Raw genomic sequence first — 27608 nt, 5'->3', positions numbered from 1 at the left:
TTCTCTTAAATTTCTCAAAAACAAGTGCCAGAAAAAAGCATCATATAAAATTTTGTACATTAAATAAATGAATATAAACAAAATATATAGAAATAGCCACTATTGCAAAGGTCTAAAAGGTTATTAATCCAATGAATTTCATGAGACATGATGAATCATCCTTTTTATTCGACAAAACATGGCAAAATTTGGTAAAACAAGAATAAAAAGTTTGATATTAAGACAGATTAATTTTGAGACACTTGTTTCTTAATATTTTATTGCCATGTGACTAGATGAGAATTTTCTAAAGAAATATTTCTTTATTTTATTTTTTTCAATTTTTATTTGTCAACATTTATTCACTGCGGATTTTCGAAGGAAGCACTTCCGCCAGCAACATATTCAGAATTTTCAGCATCACGATGTATTAAATCAACAAGTTGGTAATTTTGGGAGTCTGAAAAGCGCAGTTAAGATTGATATATCTGTCACGTTGTAAAAGTGTCAAGCCCTCTCGGTACCTTTGGTCCCAAATTTGTATTGTAAATGTTAAGGTCGACACGAACATGGCCAGACTTGGTGTAAGGAATGCGGAAACCACAACTTAAATTCATTACAACGTTTTATGACAACAACCAATCATTAGCGCCAGTTTAATCTATTTCTCTGTAAATTGACATCATGAAAGTCTGCATTTTTACAGTGTCCATTTTCAATGAAATCCATATAACATGATTGTGACTGTGACCCTTATGAACTAACATAAGTGTCCCTTTTCTAAATGGTTCATGAATTGAAGGATGTGTAAATATACATGTATTTGAAATTATGTTGAATGATACAGAAATTTGTTGGAAATACTTTGAGGTATAGTCTTTAAAAAATATCTCCAAGCTAAAAATAATTTGTTGCCAAATATATCCATGTACATTTTGTAATTTAAGAGACCTGTTAAACACCACTTTAATTTGATAATCAATAAGCACTGATAAGTTCATGATACTGCTTCTATAGTAGATTGAATTAATGGGTAAAATATGGGAAATTTATATTGAAGTAATTTAGAAAAAAAAATACTGCCAACTGGCAGACAAAATTTAAAATGCAGAACTAGAGTAGAAGGCAAAGGTATATCTCAAAATCTGAAATAATTGATTACTATTGAAAGACATTATAGTACATGTTGCAATGATGTACATGTTAAAGGGGCACTAGCTGTCAAATTCATGAACACCGATTTGATTCAAATTCTCATATTTGATTTATAACAATGTAAAACATTAATCATGATTAATCCTAACTATCAAACGTCTAAAATAAACAGTTTACAGAGCATGGGGTAGATAATATATAGGTTCGTTTCGTGTGTATTTTAGTCCAGACGCCATCCAATTAACTATCTATTTGACCTCAGATGACCATATAAGCGATGTAAACATAAAGATATGAATAGATTAAACCAACATGTGCAATTGGAGCTTTATAGGTCTGTTTGATTTTATTTTATAGATTAAAAATAGATGTTTCTCATTGTTTTTAACCGTATAAGAATGATTTTATGTGCATCGATTAGTAATCAAATGATTTACCGTAGTTTCACTTTCATTGTTGTCATTCTTTTTCTTTAAATAACCAGTACACGTACAATGCATGCGTTGTCTATCTCTAGCTAGGGGTTAAATTGAAGTTCACTTGAATACGGGTTTAAAGAGGTCGACTCATTCACTTGCAAGTAAATAACTAATTATCAATGTTTCTTAACGTAATTTGACAAAATTGAACCTTTTTGGCTGCAAAAAGCGAATTGTTATTTCACTATTTCACTTTCATTATTGATTGAACAAAAAAATATCAAACTTTAGATTTTTTATATATCTCGTAGCTAGTGCCCCTTTAGTTTGCTAAAGATCCCAGAAACTGTTTCCACTTTCTTTACACACTGAATGGTGTATCATTCAGGATTTCCTGTTGGTGTATGGCATAAAAAATCCTGTGTTTACTGAACCCATATGGACTCCCTTAAAGGAGAATTAGCTGTCAAATTCGTGTTCACCGATTTATATGTTAATCATGGTTTTTACCTAAAGAAATTGTTTTTTTGTGGATTGAATCAGTCAATGAAATGGTTGACCCTCGTATCACTTTCAATGATGGCATTTTTTCCCTTTCAAAACTAAAGATGGCTAAGTTATGCAGAATGAAATTCTAGCTAAGGGGTAAAATTTAAGGTCACATGAATATTGATTCACAGAGGTTGAATTATTTACCTGCAAGTGTCCTCAATTAAAATACCAAATAATTTGCATCAATATTGCAAAATTCTCTGTTTTTATACGACCGCAAAAATTGAAAATTTTTTGGTCGTATATTGGTATCACGTTGGCGTCGTCGTCTGCATCGTCGTCGTCGTCCGAATACTTTTAGTTTTCACACTCTAACTTTAGTAAAAGTGAATAGAAATCTATGAAATTTTAACACAGGGTTTATGACCACAAAAGGAAGGTTGGGATTGATTTTGGGAGTTTTGGTCCCAACATTTTAGGAATTAGGGGCCAAAAAGGGTCTAAATAAGCATTATTCTTGGTTTTTGCTCAATAACTTTAGTATAAGTTAATAGAAATCAATGAAATTTTGACACAAGGTTCATAAACACAAAAGGAAGGTTGGGATTGATTTTGAGAGTTGAAATCTCAACAGTTTAGGAATTAGGGGCCAAAAAGGGGCCCAAATAAGCATTTTTCTTGTTTTTCCCACCATAACTTAAGTATTTATAAGTAAATAGAAATCTATAAAATTTAAACACAGTGTTCATGACCATAAAAGGAAGGTTGGGATTGATTTTGGGAGTTTTGGTCCCAACAGTTTAGGAATAAGGGGCCCAAAGGGTACAAAATTAAACTACATTTGTACGTCTCCATAATGGTCAACCAACTTGTGATGGCATCTATAAAATTTATGAAGGGATGATTTCAACTTCACATTTTGAAACTCTTGGTTTAATAGCTTCCTTGTGAGCAGCAACCCTCTATCAAGGATACCATGATAGCAAATACAAGTCCTGGGAATATCATATCAATTGGGAGATATATTCAAAAATATCCTAGGAAACTTGGTATGGGCACTTACAATGTATCATGCTTAACGAGTATGTAACAGTAAGGCCAAATAAAAGTATATGTGTGGTTCCATTTAAAAATATAGGGTTCAAAGAGTAGACAAGAAGTAGCACCAAGTTGCAAGCTCGATACAAATCAGTAAATTTATTTTTGTTAAATCATCATTTAATAATGTATTTTGATTTTAGATAAGTAACTATGCTAGAAGTTGGTTTGCGTGTGACTCGTGGACCAGATTGGAAATGGGGGAACCAGGACGATGGTGAAGGTCACATAGGGACTGTGGTTGAGATAGGGAAGCCAGGAAGTTCAACCTCACCTGATAAAACAGTCGTTGTGCAATGGGATTCTGGATCACGTACAAACTACAGAGTGGGTTACCAAGGAAAATATGACCTTCGTGTGCTGGATAATGCACCAGTTGGTAAGAATTTTTGGTGATAAGATGTCTTGGAAGTGATTTATAATTATAATTTTGAAGTTGTCTGCTCAGAGGTCCCTCAATTTGCGAGATTAAATTGATGTATTAAAATATACCAAGATCAAAATTTAAAAAAAAAATAGTCAGAACTCTAAATGCGTTTAACACTATGTAGACACAATCATTTCACTTATTCATGCTATATTCCTAGTCGAAGATTGTTAATTTAAAACATATTCAAAGATCAAAGATTAATAAAATGTTACAGCACATACATGCAGAACAATTAAAAACCGCTTTTCCAATTAAGAGTGAGTGTTAAAGATGTGCTTTTACTTGTACAAAATGTCACTACCTTTGAACTCTGGTCTGATATGTTGATTACAAGTATTACAAGTTATAAAAATGCCTGTGGTTGCTGGAATGTGTGAACTCTTACATTTATTCATGTAATTTAATTTTATGTGTTTTTTTTTTAAAACTTTAAACTCTTGATTATCATAATTATTTTGATGTTGATTTTTTTCTGTGAATTGTAGGTGTAAAACATCCAAACATTATATGTGATATCTGTAAGACCCAGGGTATATCTGGTATGAGATGGAAGTGTACTAAGTGTTTAGACTATGACCTGTGTACAGATTGTTATATGAATGACAAGCATGATCTTGGTCATGCCTTTCTACGTCTTGAAACATTTTCCTCCAAAGGGTAAGTAATTAAGTTATGATATGTTCTTTGTAGGAGGGTATGTAATTGGTAAAAAAAAAAGATTTTTTTTATGTTCTGTGTTTTAACGCCACTTTTAAGCACCGCTTTTGGGCTATTTTTTGGAGATAGCCGAAAAAAAAACCACTGACTTTCAATAGGAAAACTGACCATGCTAGTCAATTAAGATAGAAGTCAAGTGCACCTGCACGAGAAGGGTTTGAACTCACACTCAGTGTGACAAATTTTGGCTAATTACTGTAATGTTTCAACACTTTTTCAAAAATCTAATATAGATTGTAAGGTTGATTTCATAGACAATAATTTGTATTGGGATTTTTACAACCTCGGAGTACCTGATGCTAAAAACTTACTGAAACTGCAGTGTTAAAAACTACATATGAGTTTGTTTATATGTACATAACATGCAAACTACATTATTTATAATTTATACCCAGTTTTAACCCTCTAATGATATATATAATTACGGACAATACAGGTTCAAGTAGTCAGAATTTCAGCATTGATCCTTATCACTTCCTGGTTAATTAAAGCATTTCAAAGAAACGAAAACTAAGACTATTTTTCAGTCCACTGTTTGCTGTAAATTTTCATACAACATACATTCATACCTTATTTGTACTTGTGTTCATATGATTTTAGAGTGAAAATGCCAAAAAGAAAAGATACATTGAATAGTACAAAAGTGAGAGCCCAGGGATTAATTAATGGAGCAAGAGTTGTACGGGGACCAGATTGGGACTGGGGAAATCAAGACGGTAAGTCTGATCCTATTATTCTATGTGGAGCTAAATGCATTTTTATTTTAGCGCAGCAGCACTGATCTGTTTGTATTGTTAATTAAATAAAGACTTTATGAAAAGTTGATAAATTTATGGAACATGTTTATGAAATACAAAAATCCAGATTTAGAATACTTTGCTGTATTCTAAATTTTGTATTCATAAACATGTTCCATAAATTTATTAATTTTTCATAAAGTGTTTAAGTGATTTACAATACAAACAGATTAGTATTACTGTTTCATATTAGAAACTTTTGAATTAATCCGCAATATCTGATTATTACTAAATACACACTAAAAATGTAATGCGTACAGGATCTTTATGACAATATCTAGATTCTGAAAATAATTTATTTTTGCATTTAAATAAACTATAAAGTAATCAAAATTAATTGTAAAATTTCCAATTATCATTTAGCAAGTTTTGTAGCTATTAAACTTTTAATATTGTTTATAGGTGGAGAAGGAAAAATAGGAAAGATAACTGAGATAAGAGGATGGGATTCTGAATCGGAGCGGAGTGTGTCAAATGTGGCATGGCAGACAGGATCAACCAATGTATACAGAGTAGGACATAAAGGAAAAGTAGACTTAAAATATGTCACAGCTGGTCAAGGCATTTATTATTATAAAGAACACCTGCCAGTGCTAGGTAAATTATATTTATACATTTAAATTGAAAGTAGACATTGCAAGTACTTCCCAGCCATTTAGTTCAATGGTTCAAGTTTTAAAAAGTCTAAATCCTATGCAGTGGTCTCGTTAGCCCAAAATAGAAGGGCGCCGCGCCCTGAGTGCCCTAAGCCGCGCCCTTCTGCCCTGACGCCGTTTTCTGAAAAACCCTTCTGCCGTTTTGGTAAAATTGCCTTTTGTTTCATCGATTTCTTATCAGAAGTTAAATTACATATATGACACCTGGTGATTGCCCCCAGGTAACAGGTTAATCATGTCATTACAATCAATTATTGTGGATAAGACTTCAAAGGTGTTAATTACTAGGTAATTTAATTAAGACAATGTACCTTTTTGTCATAAATATGATGAATGTGTCGGCATTTTCTTTTCGATCTCCAAGTCACAATGGAAGAGTGTATAAATGAAGACTTTCATGAATTTAGAATTGAATTGAAGTAATCAACTTTGCCTTCACAGAAACATCGTCCATCTCAACTTGTGAGCGACAAGCAGACGTAAACATGTTGGAAATTAATTTTGGAGTTACTTCCCCTGAAAAAGCTTATTACAAAATTGTGCTCCTAAAATATTATCTAGCACTAAAAATAGGAAAAAATATCCAATTGAATACAAAATTATATAAAAATGTTACCTTAAGGATACTAACTGTCTTTGTACATACAAAAAAAAATATATTGCAATTTATTTTTGATAATCATACTTTTGGCAATCCATGTTTTATACATTCTCAATTAAGAAATATGTATAAATTAATTGTTTGAATGGTGTCTAGCTATCAACTTACAAAAATGGAAGTGTGTAGTTAAACTCTCATCACAAATCAACATGATGAAGCTACACTCAATAATATATTCCTAAACACAAACAATAAAAAAAGTTTTGAGGGCCAAGCTCTAGATGAAAATTTTGAAATACAACTACTCTGTCATGTACATGTATGGTAAACTATGAAATGTTTAGTTTATGTTCTTTCTTTTTGGAAGGAGAGGGGGTGGGGAGAATAGTAAGTTTATTTTGCCTCTTTTGGTTAATAGTATGAATGTGTATTGCCATGTTATATGAACATGTAGTATGAATGACTTTTCTTATGCAAATTTTATAGAATAAATAATCATAACAACAACTTATACATCTTTATTGACAATATATACAGTAAAAAAATATGTGAACTCGTGATACACACAGGGACATAGACAAAAGAAATGAGCAGTGCCTTCTCCTATCATAAAAAATTGCCCTGCCCTCCACTGGCACCCTGCCCCTTTTGAATTCTAGCTGGAGCACTGCTATGTCTAGGTCTTAAGCTGCTGCTGATTTTGAATATTCTATTAAAGTGACAAGGAGATAATTATTTTGAATCTGGTTTGGTAAATGGCTGCTTAAAACCTGTGGTAAAAAAAATTATAATTGATGTCAAATTAATAGGTTCAAAACTTTTGATGCATAAAGTATTTTCATAAATCAGTCAAGATAAGTTGAGGTATATACATCCAGTGTTTGTACAGTTCATAGTCAGTCATGTACCAATTGCAGGCAGTTATTAACTTTTACTGAATTTATAGAAAAACTGAATTATTTTATTCCTATACAATTTTGCAGGAGAGTTTTCAGATTCTGTCACTCAGTCAGGAGTTGCTTGTCCATTTAAAGTTGGTGAGAAAGTTCAAGTTGACCTTGACCCAGAAATTCTCAAGGCCATGCAAGAAGGTCATGGTGGATGGAATCCCAGAATGGCTGATGTATGTTAATAAATACAATAATATTCAGGAAAAGTAACATACATTTCAAATTGATTTCTTTGTGAATCAATTGTAAAAACACCTGTTTAGAACAACACATTGCAGACATATTCTTGTTTACTTCTCATTATGTTGTGAATAAAACCTGTTACAAATTTTAACTGTTTTAGTTGGATTTCAAAATATAAATATACAATGATCAAACTATTCTTTGTAATTTCTTTCTTAGTATATTGGAAAAGTGGGCGTCGTCCATAGAATAACTGACAGGGGAGATGTAAGAGTTCAATATGAAGGATGTTCTAACAGATGGACATTTCATGCAGGGGCATTAACTAAGGTAAGTGGACAAAAAAGGAAAATCACAAAAATACTGAACTCCAAAAAAGTCCCTAATTAAATGACAAAATCAAAAGCTCAAACACATCCAATGAATTGATAACAACTGTCATATTCCTGACTTGAAACATTACAGGCATTTTCTTCTGTAAAAAACCGTAGATTGAAGCCAGCCTATATAAAATCTTACCAGAAAAATAATGTCAAGGTTAGATATGAAGAAAATACCATCACTTGCATTTTATAATCAGAAACATTATCCTTTAGGTATGGTCTGCACAATATCTAACAATTGAGTTGAAATAGCTTGCTTCAGTTTAATAATTTTCCCTCGATTTGCCTGATTAAAAAAGCATTGGAATTAAAAATAATGGCAAACAGAAGTTGAAATATGGATAATTTGATGTGAGAAAATAAAATAATAGTTTTCAATTGATTTTTTAAAGTTAAATAGATATAGGAAGATGTGGTGTGAGTGCCAATGAGACAACTCTCCATCCAAATAACAATTCATAAAAGTAAACCATTATAGAACAATGTACGGCCTTCAACAAGGAGCCTTGGCTATGTTTTCTAATGATATTTTGCATCAGCATTAATTACTAATCTTTCATTGATGTTGGTTATAAGGGATCAAAACAATAGATGGAGGTAATGATTTATGAAATATCAGTATTTATATTAAGTTTTACTTGCACTTGGAACATTTCATAGGTCTGTCTTACAATTATGTATTATTTTTGTTCTTAAGGTACATGCATTCAGAGTCAATGATCAGGTGAAAGTGTCACATAATATACATCTAGTCAAAGAAAAACAGAAAGGACATGGTGAATGGTCAGAGAGTATGAGAGCAGTAAGTCTAAATATTTACCTTGTAATAAGTAATGATACTCATCCTCTCCAAAATCAAGGACTTTCTTAATATACTATGTACCTGTAATGTCATTACTGTTTAAATATTAAAACCAAAATGTTCAAGGGAAAGTAGAAAACACTATTAAATATAAAAAGCAAACCTGGAACCATCCATGTATGATGCAATAAGGGATGTAAAGTGATTGTGTATGGGCTGTTGGTTAACTTTTTATGAACAACTTTACCTTAACCAGTAACTAGATTTCAATGAATCTTTTAGAAAATCTTTGGACAGAACCTGTGACCTCATACTAAATTTTAATTAAATAGTTTCGGTACCAAGATTTCCAAAGAACTAATTAATATTCAAAGGACAAATTGATTTGTCCCCAACACATGGTGTTATACTACTTAAATTAATATCAAAGTATATAATTTTAGTATATTAGTCTATTTACTCAATAAAAGTGCAATTTAACTCCAGGAAATCTATAAGCATGTCTTGTAAGTTCTATGCAAATTACTTGTTGAAAACAATATGACGGACGCAATTATTCAAAAGGTAGACATCTTTAAAAAAAATTGCATACCAATCAATTTCTTGAAGACAACTTGTATTTTTATTGAGTATTTACGACTAAAACGTCTCAGACCTTATAATATACAAGTTTAAGCAGTATAACACCATGCAAACTCATGTTTTGGGGACAAATCAATTTGTCATTTGGATATTAATTTGTTTTGTAATCCTAGGGAGATCGTGGTACCCAAATAATTTAGTAGGTTTACAATAGCAAAACATAAACTATAGATGTGGTCAGTGTATAAATTGTGTTGTGTGCAACCAGTTTTTCTGTGGTAAAGTGCTGTAACAACATAACAGGAAAACATTTTGTATATGAAAGTAATTTCTTAATGACATGAAATTTGTATTTTTGCAGATTTTAGGAAAACAGGGAAGAGTTATATCAATTTACCCTGATGGTGATCTGAGAGTAACTGTCAATGGGAACACATATACATTAAACCCTATCTGCTGTACTGTACCTTCACAAGAGCCAGATGTTAATAACACTGATCGATTTCCTGATAGAGAACATAGTAGTTAGTAGTGGTTTTCATCTTAAAAAGCAGTGTACAAACTTGTAGAATAGTCTATTGTGTAATGTAAACAAAAAGTTAACTCATCAAAAATGTTTTTAAAACTTATATTTTTGCCATTTCTGATTAATTTTATTAATAGAATTTTCTAATTATGTATGTTTCTGAATCTATCAAAAAAGATGCCTTTTAGAAGGGAGAAACAAAATAACCTAATTATAATCTTATTTAAATTTATATACAACAAAAAAGTCAACAATCAAATTTTAAAGAAATAAATGTAAGATTTCATGGATGTTTATTATAATAGTTAAAAGTTGGCTAAAAAATTTGTACTGTATTACCTGAAATATACATGTCTTAAATTTATTGCAGCCTCAATGCAAACACTTCTTGACCATTTGAAGGAGCCATCACTTTCAATAGAGACTGGTCCTGATAGACTTGTCAGAGAATCAGCTCAAGGACATACAGATATTGTCAAAGATATTGTCACAAAACACCCAGATAAAGTAAGTCGTCATGATCTAATTGTAGTATTTTATGTAGTCCACTAACTTCTGAAAGCTATCATATGTAAATCCTTATTTAAACTTTAACACTTGTACTAGTATTAATTCTAGTAGCCTTTGAAATATAGAGTATCATTAATAAGTGTATATTTGGTTATGCAGTCTGACTTGAGAAATTTTCAGATGAATGGCAAAAAATGAGACTTACAATTTTCTTCAAAGCTAATCTTTTGACATGGTTTGTAAGTTTAAGAACAAAAATAGAATGCAAATTCAAGGTTAGTCAAAATACAAAAAGATATACAATACTGAGTTAAATGTATGTGCCCCTGACGTAGCAAAGGGGGCATGAAGTTTTACACTTGTCCATCTGTCCGTACGTTCTAAAATTGGTTTCTGTTCTCTAACTTAAGTTTGCCTCTATCAAATGTTATTAAACTTATACACAATGCTTATTACCACAAAATACAGATCAAGTTTGAATTTTGTTAGCCTCACTCTTACTGTTCTAGAGTTGTGCCCCTTTATAAATGGAAAAATCACAAAATTTATATATAATGTTGTCTAACTTAAATTTGCCTCCACCAAATGTTATGAAACTACAATTTACAGGTAGACCTAAAGAGTGCAGGAAAAACAGCCTTACAGGTGGCCTGTCATCAAGGACATAAAGATATTGTACAGATATTGTTGGATGCTGGGGCTAACCTTGAACTTCAAGATGACGATGGAGACACAGCTCTTCATTACTCAGCTTTTGGGTAACTATTTGATATGAACATTTGTATTTTCCATTGACCTATTAATGGTTATCAACTCATTCATGCAGATTTTCGTCCCCTAGCAGATTGCACTATTATAAAAACTTTACAAACAGTTTTTGAAATTTAAGTATCAAACATAACAAATGCATCTTGATGTGATTGTTTTTCATAAATACAGAAATAAGGATAAATTTTAGAACAAGCCAGTTTATCTGTTCTGATGTGTGATTTTTATATGTCCGCAAAAAATTTTTTTTGTTGCTGTGTTAAAAAATTACTAGAGAAAGTTTTTCATCAATGGGATACAAAGTGAAAATTGGTGTATATGTACCAGCAGCCCATTACAATAATTTTGAGAAGTTTATTGAGAATCAGATGCCATAAGACTATTATGTTTACTAAAGACTTTTTGTCGAGCCTTTGACTTTTGTTGAATAAGCAAGACATAACGATCCTACATTCTGTCGTAGTAGTCGGCGGCGGCCACAAATATTCACTCTGTGGTTTTTGAAATTTTAATAACTTTCTTAAACTATCCTGGATTTCTACCAAACTCAGACAGAAGCTTGCTTATAATCAAAAGATAGTATCCAGATGTAAATTTATTAAAAAAAAAAAATCATCATTTTTTTCCGTGTTTTACTTATAAATGGACTTAGTTTTTCTGCCAGGACACATAACATACACTCGGTGGCTAAAGTTTTTAAAAATTAAATAACTTTCTTAAACTATCCTGGACTTTTTGTACCTACTTGGACAGAACCTTGTTTATGATCAAAACATAGTATCTAAAAGAAAATTTGTTAAAATTTGGAATGTGATTTTCCATATTTTACTTGTAAATGGACTTAGTTTTTCTTCTAGTTAACATTACATACAGTCTGGAGTTAAAGTTTTTAAAACATTTATTAGGTCCGAGAACACTGTTATTTCGTAGTGCATTTCTTTCAGACACTAAATGAAAATTAAAAAAATCCCACATGCGCTTTCTCAATAATATTTTTACAATGTGTTGTACTACTATATCAAAATTATAGAAATTTCATTAGCTCTAACTCAAAATATGGACAACTTTATATTAAGGGGGTCTTGGAATCTTTTGACAGCTTCCAAGTGCTAATTTTTAACCTTTTTCAGCTGTACCAAATCACTACTTTAATTATAAAATTTTGACCCACATTTTTTTACTATGTCATTTCACTCCCCTACTTGCTATATGAGGCATAAAACATGAAGAAATAAATTTGGACGGGATATTCAAAAAATTGGCAAGTAACACACTGTCCACACTAAGAACTATATTGGTGGACAAAAAAAATCAAAAGACAATAACTGTGTACTCTGACCATTAGATTCATAAACTATTTGGATTTTTAACATTTTTGGACAGAAGCTTCGTACAATCTAAAGATAGTTTCGAGGGGAATATTTTATTATTTTTTTTCCTCGTTTTTGTTGAGCCTGCGATTAACTGCAAAAGTAGAGAGACACTGGGTTCAGCAGAACCCTTACAAACTTTTAAAAAATAAGTCTTCAGTGACATATTGACCACGAGTTGAAGAATTTATTGAGACAATTTATTTTTACAGTTACCAAGCTGAAATTATGGAAATGTTATTGAGGAAAGGAGCTCAGATCAATTCCCTAAATAATGGAGGGTGCAGTTCGTTGCATGTTGCTGTGAACAAACAGCATTTAGAGTGTGCCAAAATATTACTGCGATATAAGTGTAATGTAAATATACAGGTAAGTTTGGCATGTACTATAAGTGTTGTGTTATCAGATGATTTCTATAATCTTATTATTAGTTCAAATTAAGTTGATTGATGGACATAACGATTAGTCAGTTGTGTAAAAAAAATAAGTGATGCTTTTTATTATACGACCGCAAAAATTTTAATTTTTTGGTCGTATATTGCTATCACGTTGGCGTCGTCGTCGTCGTCATCGTCGTCCGAATACTTTTAGTTTTCGCACTCTAACTTTAGTAAAAGTGAATAGAAATCAATGAAATTTTAACACAAGGTTTATGACCACAGAGGAAGGTTGGGATTGATTTTGGGAGTTTTGGTCCCAACATTTTAGGAATTAGGGGCCAAAAAGGGCCCAAATAAGCATTATTCTTGGTTTTTCGCACAATAACTTTAGTATAAGTAAATAGAAATCAATGAAATTTAAACACAAGGTTTATGACCACAAAAGGAAGGTTGGGATTGATTTTTGGAGTTGAGGTCACAACAGTTTATGAATTAGGGGCCAAAAAGGGGCCCAAATAAGCATTATTTTTGGTTTTTGCACCATAACTTTAGTATAAGTAAATAGAAATCTATGAAATTTAAACACAAGGTTTATGACCATAAAAGGAAGGTTGGGTTTGATTTTGGGAGTTTTGGTCCCAACAGTTTAGGAATAAGGGGCCCAAAGGGTCCAAAATTGAACTTTGTGTGATTTCATAAAAAATTGAATAATTGGGGTTCTTTGATATGCCGAATCTAACTATGTATGTAGATTCTTGATTTTTGGTCCCGTTTTCAAATTGGTCTACATTAAGGTCCAAAGGGTCCAAAATTAAACTTAGTTTGATTTTAACAAAAATTGAATCCTTGGGGTTCTTTGATATGCTGAATTTAAAAATGTACTTAGATTTTTAATTATTGGCCTAGTTTTCAAGTTGGTCCAAATGGGGGTCCAAAATTAAACTTTGTTTGATTTCATCAAAAATTGAATAAATGGGTTCTTTGATATGCCAAATCTAACTGTGTATGTAGATTCTTAATTTTTGGTCCAGTTTTCAAATTGGTCTACATTAAGGTCCAAAGGGTCCAAAATTAAACTAAGTTTGATTTTAACAAAAATTAAATTCTTGGGCTTATTTGATATGCTTTATCTAAACATGTACCTTGATTTTTGATTATGGGCCCAGTTTTCAAGTTGGTCCAAATCAGGATTCCATATCAAGTATTGTGCAATAGCAAGAAATTTTCAATTGCACAGTATTGCACAATAGCAAGAAATATCTAATTGCACAATATTGTGCAATAGCAATTAATTTTCAATTGGAGTTATCTTTCTTTGTATAGAATAGTAGTTGATAATATATGTTGGAAATTTGCCAGACATGACTATGATGTCATTTTCTATTTTTATTTGCCAACAACTTTATGTAAATAACTTCATTGGAAATTTGCCAATATAAAATGTTGCTGATAAAGCTTTTTTTCCTTATCTTATCTAAAATGTTTTTAGATAATGTATGTTGGACATTTGCCAGACATGACTATGATGTCATTTTCTATTTTTATTTGCCAATAACTTTATGTAAATAACTTCATTGGAAATTTGCCAATATAAAATGTTGCTGATGAAGTTTTTTTTATTGTTTTATACAATAAACAATGTATATTCACTTTTACTACCAACCAATCTTTACCATTCAGTGATAACAAGCACTTTATTTTACATTTTAATATTTTATGATGTATTTAAAAGAGTAGTTATTGTTGCAAACTCCATTAGAAATTTGAATTGATATCAGTTTTGGAAAAAGGGAAACGGGGATGTGAAGAAAAAAAAGGGGGGGGGTTAAATTTTTCTCATTTCAGTTTTCATAAATAAAAAGAAAATTTCTTCAAACATTTTTTTGAGAGGATTAATATTCAACAGCATAGTGAATTGCTCAAAGGCAAAAAAAAACTTTTAAGTTCATTAGACCACATTCATACATTCATTCTGTGTCAGAAACCTATGCTGTGTCAACTATTTAATTTTAGATTTAAAAAGTTTGAAGAAGAAATCTTTAATTGATTTGTAAAATCTTGACATTTGTTTTGTGTAAAAAAAAACCATGTAATGTCAAAAATTTGATCACAATCCAAATTCAGAGCTGTATCACGCTTGAATGTTTTGTCCATACTTGCCCCAACTGTTCAGGGTTCGACCTCTGCGGTCGTATAAAGCTGCGCCCTGCGGAGCACCTGGTTTTTTTTCAAAATGGCTTATTTATTCCCAATGAGAGGAGGATGCGGTATTTAATGTCAAAATCTAAGTTTTAACTAATTACTGATCCTTGTCAACCGTTTACAGACTAAATTACTGAGGATTATAACAGTGAGAAAATCACAGAAATGTGTTTCTTCAAGAGTTAAGATAAAGATGATATTTTTGTCCACAAGAAGACAGTAGAATTATGATGGGTTATGAAGGAATACTCTGTTTTAAGGATCCCTTGTATTGCTTTATATTTGAACTGTTACTTTTTCATAGATTGTAATGTGTCTTTGAATAAATAAATTTACACTTTTGGTATTCAGCTGAATTTTGTCTCCAAATGACCTTATATCCACTCTGAATAACCTTCTGACATCAAGAAACAATCACTTTTTGAGTTTGAGGTCAAATGTTTTGAATTGTGATGTCAAAGTTTACAGGAAACTGTGTGAAATTTGCATACAAGTGTAAATATATCTATTGACAATGATTGATATCATACAAACTTTAATCAAAATAGATTAAAAAAAAATAAAAATTGCAGGACTCCTATGGAGATACATGTCTCCATGATGCTATTGGTAAAGAGAACAGACAGATTATTGATATGCTAGTCTGCTATAATGGAATAGACTTTACACTACGGAATAAAAGAGGATTCAATGTGCTTCACCATGCTGCCCTTAAAGGAAACAGCTTGTAAGTTATATTATATATTATAGTTCTAATGTTTTGTTTTGCACATACAGAGGAAATTTATAGCATATATAATTTATCTTCTAAGAGAGACATGTATACCTCTGTCTCACTTCAACTGTTGCTTTTATTTCCTAGAGTTTTATTTAAGTTGAGTCATATAAAAGTTACAAGTTGAAATAGATCTTATTTTATACCACATTTTTACTAAGGGTTCTAAAAGTAGAATAAAAAGAGTACATTGTATATTTTCTCCACAGCAAGTTTACACTTTTGTTATGAATATATCAATAGGTACAATGATTATTTTAAATTGAAAGTAAAAAAATGATAAAATATTTTCCCTTTCTTTTACTGTAAGATCAAACAAAAAAGGTGAATATAACATTGTTAATATATTTATGCAGTGCTACAGAGAAGATATTATTGAAGTGTAGACAGATTGTAGACATAAAAAAAGATGATGGATTCTCAGCTGTACATTTAGCTGGTCTTAATGGACATAAGGATGTCACTAATGTACTGCTGACTCAAGTAAGCATGCTAACATAAAACATGAATAAACATTCAAGCATAGACCAGGGCTTAACATATATTACAAACAGACATACTACCTTAGGCCATTGATAAATATACTACCTTAATGGCATAGACCATTTACAGACTACCATAGAACATAACCATACAACATGTATAGACATAGTACCATACAACATGTATAGACATAGTACCATAGAACATGTATAGACATAGTACCATACAACATGCATAGACATAGTACCATACAACATGCATAGACATAGTACCATACAACATGCATAGACATAGTACCATACAACATGCATAGACATAGTACCATACAACATGCATAGACATAGTACCATACAACATGCATAGACATAGTACCATACAACATGCATAGACATAGTACCATACAACATGCATAGACATAGTACCATACAACATGCATAGACATAGTACCATACAACATGTATAGACATAGTACCATACAACATGCATAGACATAGTACCATAAAACATGCATAGACATCGTACCATACAACATGCATAGACATAGTACCATACAACATGTATAGACATAGTACCATACAACATGTATAGACATACTACCATAGAACATGAAAAAAACATACTGTGGATTTATTTATTTTTGTGGATTTCATGGTTTGAGGTGAACCACAAATTTAAATGTTCAACGAAGTACAAATTCTTGTTAGTCTAGTATGAAGACTTTGGTAAAAATTTATGAAAATACAATATTTCTTCAATCCACGAAAATTGGTACCCACAAAAATAAATGAATTCACAGTACTACAATAAAACAGGAAAAAACATACAAGCATAGGTAATAACCTTCCATAGAACATGAAAAGCCATACAAACATAGATCATGGAAAACAAATTCTACTGTAGAAAATGGCAAATGAATTTCTTGTTGCATTGAAGACCTGTTGGTGACCTTCTGCTGTTGTCTGCTCTATGGTCGGGTTGTTGTCTCTTTGGCACATTCCCCATTTCCATTCTCAATTATATAATTCATGAATAACCATACTACCATAGAATTTCAATGGACATACAAGCATTGAACATAAATGGACATCATGGCATTATTTTTAGGTTGACATTTGTAAATAGAGTGGGAAAAAAAACACAGCGACAAATTTAGATGTACATAATGGCTTAAGATTAAGATTTAAAGAAAGTTACACACTACAGAATTTAGTTAGACATATACAAACAGAGAATTCAAATTCACATAGATATACTGACATACAATTTGAACAAATGAATTTATTGTTGTTTATTTTCAAGGGCCAAGCTGATATTGAGATCAGAAACAACAGACAACAAACACCCCTACTACTGGCTGTATCCCAAGGTCATACTTCTATCATTGAACTACTTGTAACCAGAGGTGCTGATATAAATGTCAAAGATGAGGATGGAGACACATGTTTACATGTAGCTCTCATGAGACAGTCTGTACCTCAGGAGAGAGAGCCAACACCAATGTTAGAAGCTGTAAGTTGTTCAATATAAAGATGATACAAATCTTTGTTTGATTGCCCCTAGGGTTTACTTAGATTTTGTATAAGAATCAGATGATGTGGTATGGTTGTAGTAATAACAGTTCAGCATTCAACAATAAGCAAAACCCTTACTGCATATATAGCAAGTATAAAAGGCACTGAAGTGACAAATGAGAAAAAAACAATTTAAATGGGAAAAGTAAGACCTGATTTATTACATACCAATAGAAAAAATGATTTTAGCTTTAAATAACAACAACTGATTTACAGTTCCCTGATTTGGGACAGGTACATACAAAATTTTGCCAGGTTAAACATATTTGTGGGAGCTCAAACCTCCCCTTACCTGGGACAGTGATAAATTAGCTCATCAAAGAACAAACTATGAAAACTTGTTGGATTTATCCACTTCATCTTTTTGGTTTTTTTGTGTCGCTCTCAGATGCAAGACAAACAGCAAATTTGTATGAAAAAAGTCTATGAATCAGAACTTGATTCAGGGTATAAGTAAGGGAAATGTCTGTAACAGCAACTTAATGATACAAAAACTAAAGTCAACATGTATAGTTGCTCCCATATTATACAAGTTATGTTTACATTGTGACAACATGTATAAGACTGTAATGAAGACCACTATTTTTGTCTTATTTTGTCTTGTTTCTATAGATATGTACTATTTTGTCTTGTTTCTATAGATATGTACTGTTTTGTTTCAACAGATATGTAATCAGCTTGGGATGGCAGACGATGAAGATCAGATGGGTGCTGCTATTGCTTGTTATCTTGCCCAACAAGGTGCCAGTCTTACGCATAAAAACAACCAGGGTAAAACCCCACTAGAAGTTTGTGGTGATCCTAAGGTAGAAGAAATGATCAAACAGTTTACTACAGCACAGTAAGTATACAGGGACACACAAATTTCAGAATAATATCAAAATATGTTGCAGTTCATACTTGTTTTCAAACAGCAAGGGGTCCAAATGGGAGATATTTTTTTAGCTGACCTTGCCTGAAAGGCTAAGTTAGCTTTCTCATCACTTTGTGTTTGATTCCCTCTGTAAACTTTTACAAAAATCTTCTCTGAAACTTCTAGGCCAAATTAATCCAAACTTTCATAATTATAAGAAAGGGATTTTTAAGTCGAATAAATGTAAGTGATGATAATATATTCATAATAGATATTTCATAATTTTTTTGTAAAAAGTTGTTCATGACTTTTACATTACATAAAGATATAGAAGGGTCAAGTGAGCTATTATATCAGTTCTCTGTTAACTTTTACAAAATCTTCTATGAAACTGCTAGACCAATTTTGAACCTAAACATGGACACAATCATGAATGGAGTATTAAGTTTGAAAATTTTGTCTGGTGATTCTGCATGCCAAGGAATATAGGTGAAAATAGAACATTGAGGGTAAAATAAAAGTTTTGTCTTTTATTTTGAAAACACCTATAGATAGAGAAAATTTGACAGCAAAAATAATCAGGTCTTCTTGCTTATAATTACCATCAAAACTGTCATACAACTTCTTATATATTTTACCTTCAAGTTCTAGTACTGTGGATTCATTTTTATTCGTGGTATACCAATTTTCGTGGGTTTCGTGGGTCACAGCGAACCACAAATTTAAGAATTCAACGAAGAATAATCCCGAGAAATGTGTAGAGAGTCGGATGTTTATTTCCGGTTATGTTAGGCAGTTCTAGTATAGTGTTGACTAGCGATAAACATTGTAACATAACACGTGTTTTTTATTGAAAGATGATACAAGTATTTGATTAAATCTATAATAAATTTATCGAATATCAGTGATAATATACTTTTTAAAATTGATTAAAACTGCAAGTTGTTAATTACTGTGTCATAGTTTGGTTTACCAGTGATTAAAAATCAATAGGATTAAGTACGGAGATATTGCCCGTAGGTAATATTGTTTATGACAGGAACCTTTTTTTTTCACACCTTATACTTATATCACTGTTTATTATATCGTGATTAGGGAAATGAGCTTTCAATCATAAAGTTTTGAATGCCTTAAAGAATTCAGACAAGAATTTATAAATTGTAAAACAAACAATTAATTAGTTGTCTCTGTCCATTATTGTAATCGAAGTTATCAATGAGCACTTTAACCTAGAATGACCAAGCGAGGATTTTGACAATTCAATGAATTCCTTCTTTTTTGTTTTGTTTTATTATTGATCAAACCAAGGAGGTTATTTGATCTCCTAAATCAAAAGGAAATCCACGAATTACGTATCTAATTTTTTGGTGTTGTAATCAGCAATCCACGAATTTACGTATACCACGAAACGTCTTTTTTTCTCTATCCACGAAAATTGATACCCACGAAAATAAATGAATGCACAGTATTTCATTTCACACTTGAGATGATCAAATTCAACAATTGATACTTTTTTTTTACAATTGAGTTATTGATTTCGAGGGCAGTATACAAATGCACCAGTATTTTTCGTATATTTGAGGTATTTTTTTCAGGGCCAGTAAATCAGACCCACAAACATCATCAGAGAAAGAATCTCTAGTACAAGAATGTATGGTGTGTTCAGAAAACATGGCATGTATCAAATTTTCACCATGTGGACATGTTATAACCTGTTTTGACTGCTGTCAGAAGATGAGAAAATGTATATCATGTAAAGAAAATATAGATAGTAAAACTTGTCCAGGTATGTTTTAGAATAGATATTTATGTGAATTCTAACCATGTAGCATGTTGTATGTCTGAAGTTATGTTTTACAAAAGCTAACCATAAACAATTGAAGCTAATGTGTGACTTGCAAACACTTGTTATACACAAACATTTTAAATTACTGATGTAGCAAAACTAGATCAGAATGGAATGTGCATTGGGATATGAATAACTGTGTGCAAAGATATTTTTAAAGATGGTGCGAGGCCTGTATAGCCAGTAAAGGTTGTTAAAAACTCCCATCATCGTGTGCAAAAAAAAAGATGAGCTGCCAACTCAATATTAGCACATCATGTACTATCGTCAAATTCTCTACTGATAAATTGCAGAAGGGTCATTAATTTTTCTACACACATATGTAAATAAACCCAATAGTAGTATACTGTAAAAAAATGTTGATCAAATTTCATTTATTGCAACAGGAAACTACCCTTCCTTATTCATCTGTATCAATTTATATAATACTTTTCAACAGAAAAATTCATCTAATCTATTTAGTTTTCAAGATTTTTTAAAAATTTCGTCATATCTATTTTTAGATGGTTCAGAAGTAACAGCGACTAGAGAACACCCTGCTGCTGGAGTCATGGAGTCAAACTTACTGCAGAAGAAACTCCAAGAAATGGAGGAGAACTTTCTTTGTTCTATTTGTATGGAACGGAAACGCAACATGGCATTTTTATGTGGACACACTGTGTGTAATATCTGTGGGGATTCATTACGAACATGTCATATGTGTCGTAAACCTATTACTAAAAAGATTCCATTATATGCATGATTATTTGGCTGAAGTCTTTCAGAGAGCGAATTTCTTGGACTGTATTAAGTTTTATATACAAATACTCTAGTATTTATTTTTCAATTTCTATAAAATAAAAAACTAAAGAAAGCATTTGCTTCTTTAAAGGTAGCATATTTTCAAAATATTTCATTGGTTGTTATCTGCTACACATCATGGGCATTTCTCTTCTTTCCTTTATATAAACAATTCTCTGCCATAGTTATTTTATAACTTAAAAAAAAAAAATCACAAAAGAATGTCAATGTTTCAAATGCAATACCTAAAGAGATGGTATCTGTTAATGTTTGATTTTGAGAAAAATTGGGAGTAACTTGCTTAAGTATGGCTTAGGTAAATTGACTATAGGAAAGTTAAATTTTTGCTACCGTTTTGTTATAACCATTGCAAAATTTGATGGTTGGAAAATGTGGATGTCATTGTTAGCTTGTTAGGAAATGGATAAACCAGTGAAATGCTAGATTGTTGTTTGGAAACAGTCAAAGTACAAATTTAATAGGCTCAAAGAATAAGATAGATTTCATACAGATTTATTAAGTCAAATTAAGCAAGCATGACATCACATTAGTTAAATTTTCTTATTTCAGTGTTTCTATTTAATTCTAATTCTATTTTACAGTTAAAAAATATCAAAAAACTCAATACAGTCCAATTCATTCTTTGTGCAGTATTGATATTGAGATTTATGCAAATAGTTTTGTAACATTATAATGGATTTTCATTGGTCAAGTAGTCTTTCATTCATAAGTTATATATCACCTCATGAATTATGTGCATTCAGTTCACACTCATTTTATTTCACTCTACGTGTGCTTTAATTTGAAATGTTTTAGTATTGTAATATTGAAGATAATTTCATTCATGTAGTATTAGTTGTTTTATTAATTAACACAACTCATTTATGGATTTTAAGAAGAAAAAAATCTAAATGGTACACAAGGAACCTCCACAATACAATTGAATAAACTGACCTAGTGTATGAAATATTGTTTAAAACACTTTATTTATCGTAAATTTGGTAGTATATGTTTATCACCTGTATATGCACATGTCATAAAAAAAATTCTATAAAGTAAGGTGTCAGACAGAAATTATCAAACCTTGCCCCAACTTTGTAATTCAGACAATTTTCTTTCGGTCATTTACATTTTGGTGGCAGGTATTGAAACTGTCTGACAGTTTTCAGAAATCATCATTTTCTTTATTCTTACTGTTTTATGTGCATTTAAATTGAAAAAAAAATATGCCATTTTTTAAAGGCCAGTGTTTACATTTAGCACAAAAAAATTATTCATGAGTTTTCTAAGGCTGATCGTCAATTCTATTGGAATCTTATTATGAGCTAAACAGCATTGATTTTGATACTTTTTTATAGGTTTTGGTAAAATTAAACCTTAACTGTTGAATAGGAATTGGCTGTTTCAGAATCTAAAGGATTATGGGTAATTTTATTGTTCGTGCCCCAAAATGAAAATGATGTCACGACATTGATTGAATTTCAATTGTTTTGGTGTACACTTTTGTAAATATTACCCAGAATGCATTAGATTCTGAAACGGCGAATTGGTTAACACATGAAATGATGAATGATTTCCTATTGTAAAAGCACAATTCATTTATACATCTGTATGTACAATCATTACAAAGTTAAAAGATGTATTATATTTTAGTTAACTCTACTATGTAGAGAATGCTTAGCTTACTTATGTATTATGCATAAAAGTAGATATAAGTATATCCTATTGGTATAGAGTTGTCAGTATCAATTATAAAGAAATGCTATTGGCACAGATTTAGTTTGATGAGGAACACATAGTGGGAGTAAAAAAATAAATGATTTACAGCGGATTGTATTGAGTGTGCAGGTAAAGGTAATATCTTTGGTTAGCTTTCTTGCTAGCTTAACCATGAAGTCATTATTCTGTAAGGTAAACTACCCTTCTTTAATAGTAGACTAGTCCGACAGATAACCAATCTATCTGTCTTTAGCACTAGGTAACTTTGAAAGGAGGGTAGTATACCTTACTTAATAATGATTTCACAGTTCAGCTAGCAAGCAAGCTAACCAAAGATATTACCTTTACCTACACACTCAATGCAATCAGCTGTAAGAATTGTTGTGCACTTAACAATTGTATATCTTTATTGAATGATGTGTTTCATTTCAGTGGTTGAGGGTTTTACATTAAAAACAATAGAATTTTATATACTTTGCCAAATGTAGTTTATATATTGTGCTTTCTCGAATATTGCATAAAAGGGTATAAGTCACAAAGGTATTCAAGCTACAGTTTCACTAAAGCTTACGCTTTTGCAAAGTTAGTTAATTTTTTTTTTTTTTTTTTTTTCTTTTGTTTTTTTCTTTGGTTTTTTTTTTTCTTTTTTTTTCATATTTTTTTTCTTATTTTTTGTTTTTTTTATTTTTTTTGTTAGTTAGTTAATTTAATTGACAATGAGCTCTCAAAATTTATCTTCTGAGTCTTGGTTGTCAGCAATTTTTTATTCTTAAAATTATGGATTATAGACTGAAACTTTTCTCTTTGTAAATACAAACTACTTAAGATTTGAAAAGTCAAATTATCATTTAATGCATACAAATTGCATTTCAATATTTTGAAATATTATATGTCTTATAATTTTGTGAACAAACCTTAGATACCTCTGTAAAAGCAGTGTAAAAGTTTTACACATGTGGAGCTCTTTACATTTATTTTTCTCTCCCTTACTTTAAAAATGTCGTTAAAATGGTAAATGTGATTTTAATTAAAAACTATTCCTTAAGTTTCCAAGGCATTTTTTATCACTGTGAGAGAAGCATAGCACTTTATTTTCCAGATTTTGTTTGATTAGGTACACCTAGTGTTTGTAAAAGAAGATTTTTATTTCTTTGTGTAAACCCATACTACTGTATTTATCATTTATTTTCCAAAGTATGTAAAAATCCCTCTAATATTCAGATAGTCAATATCAACCCTTGTTGAGAGCTATACTTATGAAATGAGTTGAAACTAATTTGAATTTTTATACTGGAATAAAAAATGTTAATTTTTAAAAATATTACATTACTGGGGATTCATTTATATTCGTTTGATATCAATTTTCGTGGATTTCGCGGTAACATGTGTGCCACAAATTTAAATGTTCAAAGAATTGCAAATTTTCTATAGGTTTGTATGCAGACTTTGGCAAAACCATGAACTCAAATATCCTGAAAATATGGGCATTCCTCAATCCACGAAAATTGGTACCCACAAAAAATAAATGAATCCACAGTATCTACACGAAGAGTGGTCCTTGAAGACTGGAATATGATTGATAGTTTATCCCTAAGTAATTTATTTTGGTTTGTATAATTCTTAATGTGCCAGTATGTCATAATTACATAAGCCTTTCTGTGATAGCAATTTTTGTCACCAAATATGTTATTTTATGGGTTTATAACGCTTTAGTTCCAAAAAAGGAAGAAAAACACTAACAAATGTTTGTTACTGCCAAGGTTAACACATTGTACATAAAGTAATTACAGTTTTTATTGTGTATTTTATTGAATAATCAGATATACTTGTATTACAGTTTTACATGGCTTACAATTTCATCATGTTCACTAGCTAACTCATCTTGGGCATTTTGCTTGATAATAGGAGGCTAATAAATATTGTGATAGAGATGTGGTTAATACCTAAACCATACAAGTGTGAAAAAATCTTGCAAATTGTCAGTTGCATTTTGAAATTATTAAATGAAGGATGTTTCTTAAAATTGGAATAATTTATAAACTAGAATCACTAAGATTGAACTCAGTGTATTTCAGGTAAAGTCACTTGAAGCAAGCTGTTTTACCTTAACTTTGTTTGTTTATTATATTAATGTATGGAGCTCAAGGTAGTTTAAATTGACCTGACCATATGGACGAAAAAAATATACACTTGTATGAGTTTTGAGTGTAATTGGATGAGGTTTTCAAGGTTTTAAAAAGATTAAAAAAATATTACAATGACGCCTTTTACCTCAGAAACATGTTATTATATAACTAATATGAAATTTCATTTTGCATTAAAAGTGTTTTCTTATAGGGTATTTAGATGTTTTGTGATTTCATGTTTTGTGTTGAAATTGTGCTTATTATTTATTATTTAGTCTTGCCACTGCCACAAAACTTGTAGCTTTTTACTTTTGGAATTATGTAGATTCACCATAGGCTCCATTATAAAACTTTAACAATGTGTCTTCTAAAGTCCTGTATGTTTGACATGCTATCATAGACATCTGTATTTTTGTGCTGTTTGTTGATCTTTGTTGTTTTCTTTGCTTTTTTTTTTACAAGAAAACTAATTTGCACTGTTAAGAATGATTTATAGTTGTCTGAAGAAGACACCAAAAAAAGGTGATCATTTTAAAACTTGTTTAGAATAGTTTTACATACAGATTTTGTGAACTCAAAGTTATTTGAGTGGTTCAGTTCGGAATAACAGTCTTAATCAGTGTAGAATATTATACTTTATTTATTTATGAAAGTTTTGACATGAAAATGTTTTTTTTTGAAAATAATTGAAAACATTTTCTCATATTTGATACTTACCCCATTTGGCAAGTTCCTCATATATTGTCTTTTTTATAAAAGCCTTGTAGTTTTTTTCTCCCCACCCCCCTTCCTCGCTCATAATAAATCAATATGTTTGGTTTTTTTTGCATAGCTTATGTAATTTGTTTATTTAATAATATAAGATACAAGTATTACAAATTTACTTTGCAGTTCCCTTACACTTACAATCATCAAATGAATATGTGTTATGGTAGACCTTGTCCTAATTAATTTTGTATATATGGTTCATGATATATTTTAGTGCTGCATATCTTAATTTCCATTGTAGTTATTATATTTTATCATGGGAATTTTGTATTTTATATATTCACATCTAAGAGATGATATGTAAGGTGTATTGAAAAGAAATGAGTTTTGTTTAAGATTATTTGGTGTGAGAGACTTGAAGATTGAAATAGCGTACTGGATTTAAGAGACCGTCAGAATTTTTAAGTGTGAAGTCGTTTTCTTACATTGTATAAAATCTAAAAACTTCTAAGGTTTTGGATTCTACACTGGATTTTAGAATTTAATTCCTTGAATAAGTCTTGTCTGATGATTAATGGAACCATAACAGAATTTTATTTCAAGTTTATTTAATGCTGTGGATTCATTTATTTATGTGGATACCAATTTTTGTGGATTGATGAAAAATCATATCTTTGAGGATATTTCATTTCGTGGATTTTCCAGAGTTTGCATACAAGCTTATAGAACATTTCTTCTTAGTTGTACATCTTAATTAGTGGTTAACCAATGATGATGAAATCCTTGAAAATTGGCATCCCATTAATAATGATGAAGCCGCAAATAATATAATAAGGTTGTTGAACCTGATTTCTGATTTACAGGGAGATTTTGCTGTTATTCCCACAGTATTTTTCACTACTGGCATATCCATTTTTTCTTCTTTTTTCTGACATTTTATTTTGCTAACAAAATCCTCTCTTTTTATTTGGATTGAAAACTCAACGCTTCACAGGAATTACAATACCATTAGTTACTCATGCATGTTAATTTTAATTGTTAAAAGAAAAAGCCATCATTCCTTGGATTTTTAATTCGTAAGGTCATACCTTTTGAAGAATTATTTGTAAAATTTGAATTTAGTTCCTGATGAAATTTTGTGGGTTTATGTGCTTTGTACTCAAGGAATGGTAATTGTTTAACATTAATGATGTAATTAAATTCATTAGGTTAAGGGGTAAAATAGTTATCAAAAGAAACCAGGATTATAACTTAGTAAGCCGCTGTCAGGTATCACTTGAACTAGTTCAGGTCATGTGTGATTTTATTCAGGACTATATAAATGTTATGGAGACCCATGTTTTGTATGGAATTCAGGGGTGATGACTCATCTTAAGTCTTTTTATGGAGAAGGTAGGCCTGTTCTGATTGTCACTTTAGCTGTTTAGAGATTGTTATGTGTTGAAACCACTTGTCATATGGAACTGCCCTATTGGATTGAATCTTACTTAAAATCATCAAAGCGTAGACTGAGCAATTGCTAATTTTTGCTTTCAACAGCCACTTTTTCCAACAGTTTTTGTAACAATTTGAAAAGAATTGACTACTTGGAAAGAAAAAAAGAAAGCAGGTAAAATGTCTTGTTGTAGGATAAGGATTGACGGGAATGTGTATTTGAATTGTTTTAAATAAATGATTTGTATCTATTTATCAGGCTGTTGCCAGAAACATTATGTAAATAGAATTTGATTAAAATATCTGTTGCAAA

The 27608-nt window shown here is 30.8% G+C and overlaps 1 protein-coding gene across 3 annotated transcripts; it reads left to right on the top strand.

Annotated features, from left to right (window-relative positions):
• The first annotated feature begins 339 nt into the window (after positions 1-339).
• LOC143057025 (E3 ubiquitin-protein ligase MIB2-like) lies at positions 340-27608 on the top strand. 3 transcript variants are annotated; one of them, XM_076230251.1, is made up of 18 exons: positions 340-421; positions 3287-3522; positions 4059-4230; positions 4891-5006; positions 5490-5684; positions 7328-7467; positions 7697-7807; positions 8558-8662; positions 9606-9768; positions 10141-10277; positions 10890-11038; positions 12631-12787; positions 15573-15727; positions 16132-16258; positions 17558-17767; positions 18495-18670; positions 20278-20468; positions 21032-27608. In XM_076230251.1, exons 2-18 carry the CDS (start codon positions 3297-3299, stop codon positions 21268-21270), a joined length of 2769 nt encoding a protein of 922 aa, XP_076086366.1. In that variant the 5' UTR covers positions 340-421; positions 3287-3296; the 3' UTR covers positions 21271-27608. The 3 variants fall into 3 exon arrangements, with proteins under 3 accessions (XP_076086366.1, XP_076086367.1, XP_076086368.1); XM_076230252.1 differs by having other exon boundaries at positions 357-425; XM_076230253.1 differs by lacking the exon at positions 340-421 and adding an exon at positions 706-849.

The sequence above is a fragment of the Mytilus galloprovincialis genome, chromosome 13 (genome assembly GCF_965363235.1).
Source record: "Mytilus galloprovincialis chromosome 13, xbMytGall1.hap1.1, whole genome shotgun sequence".
NCBI classification, from domain to species: domain Eukaryota; kingdom Metazoa; phylum Mollusca; class Bivalvia; order Mytilida; family Mytilidae; genus Mytilus; species Mytilus galloprovincialis.
Note: the sequence above shows the minus strand (reverse complement) of the source record. Positions and strands in the feature narration are given on the sequence as shown.

Excerpts from the sequence above, each read along its gene's own strand:
- LOC143057025 (XM_076230251.1), top strand. The coding sequence starts at position 3,297 with ATGCTAGAAGTTGGTTTGCGTGTGACTCGTGGACCAGATTGGAAATGG. Across the intron at positions 7,808-8,557 it reads ATGCAGGGGCATTAACTAAG|GTACATGCATTCAGAGTCAA; the intron begins GTAAGTGGACAA and ends TTTGTTCTTAAG. Across the intron at positions 20,469-21,031 it reads AGATAGTAAAACTTGTCCAG|ATGGTTCAGAAGTAACAGCG; the intron begins GTATGTTTTAGA and ends ATCTATTTTTAG.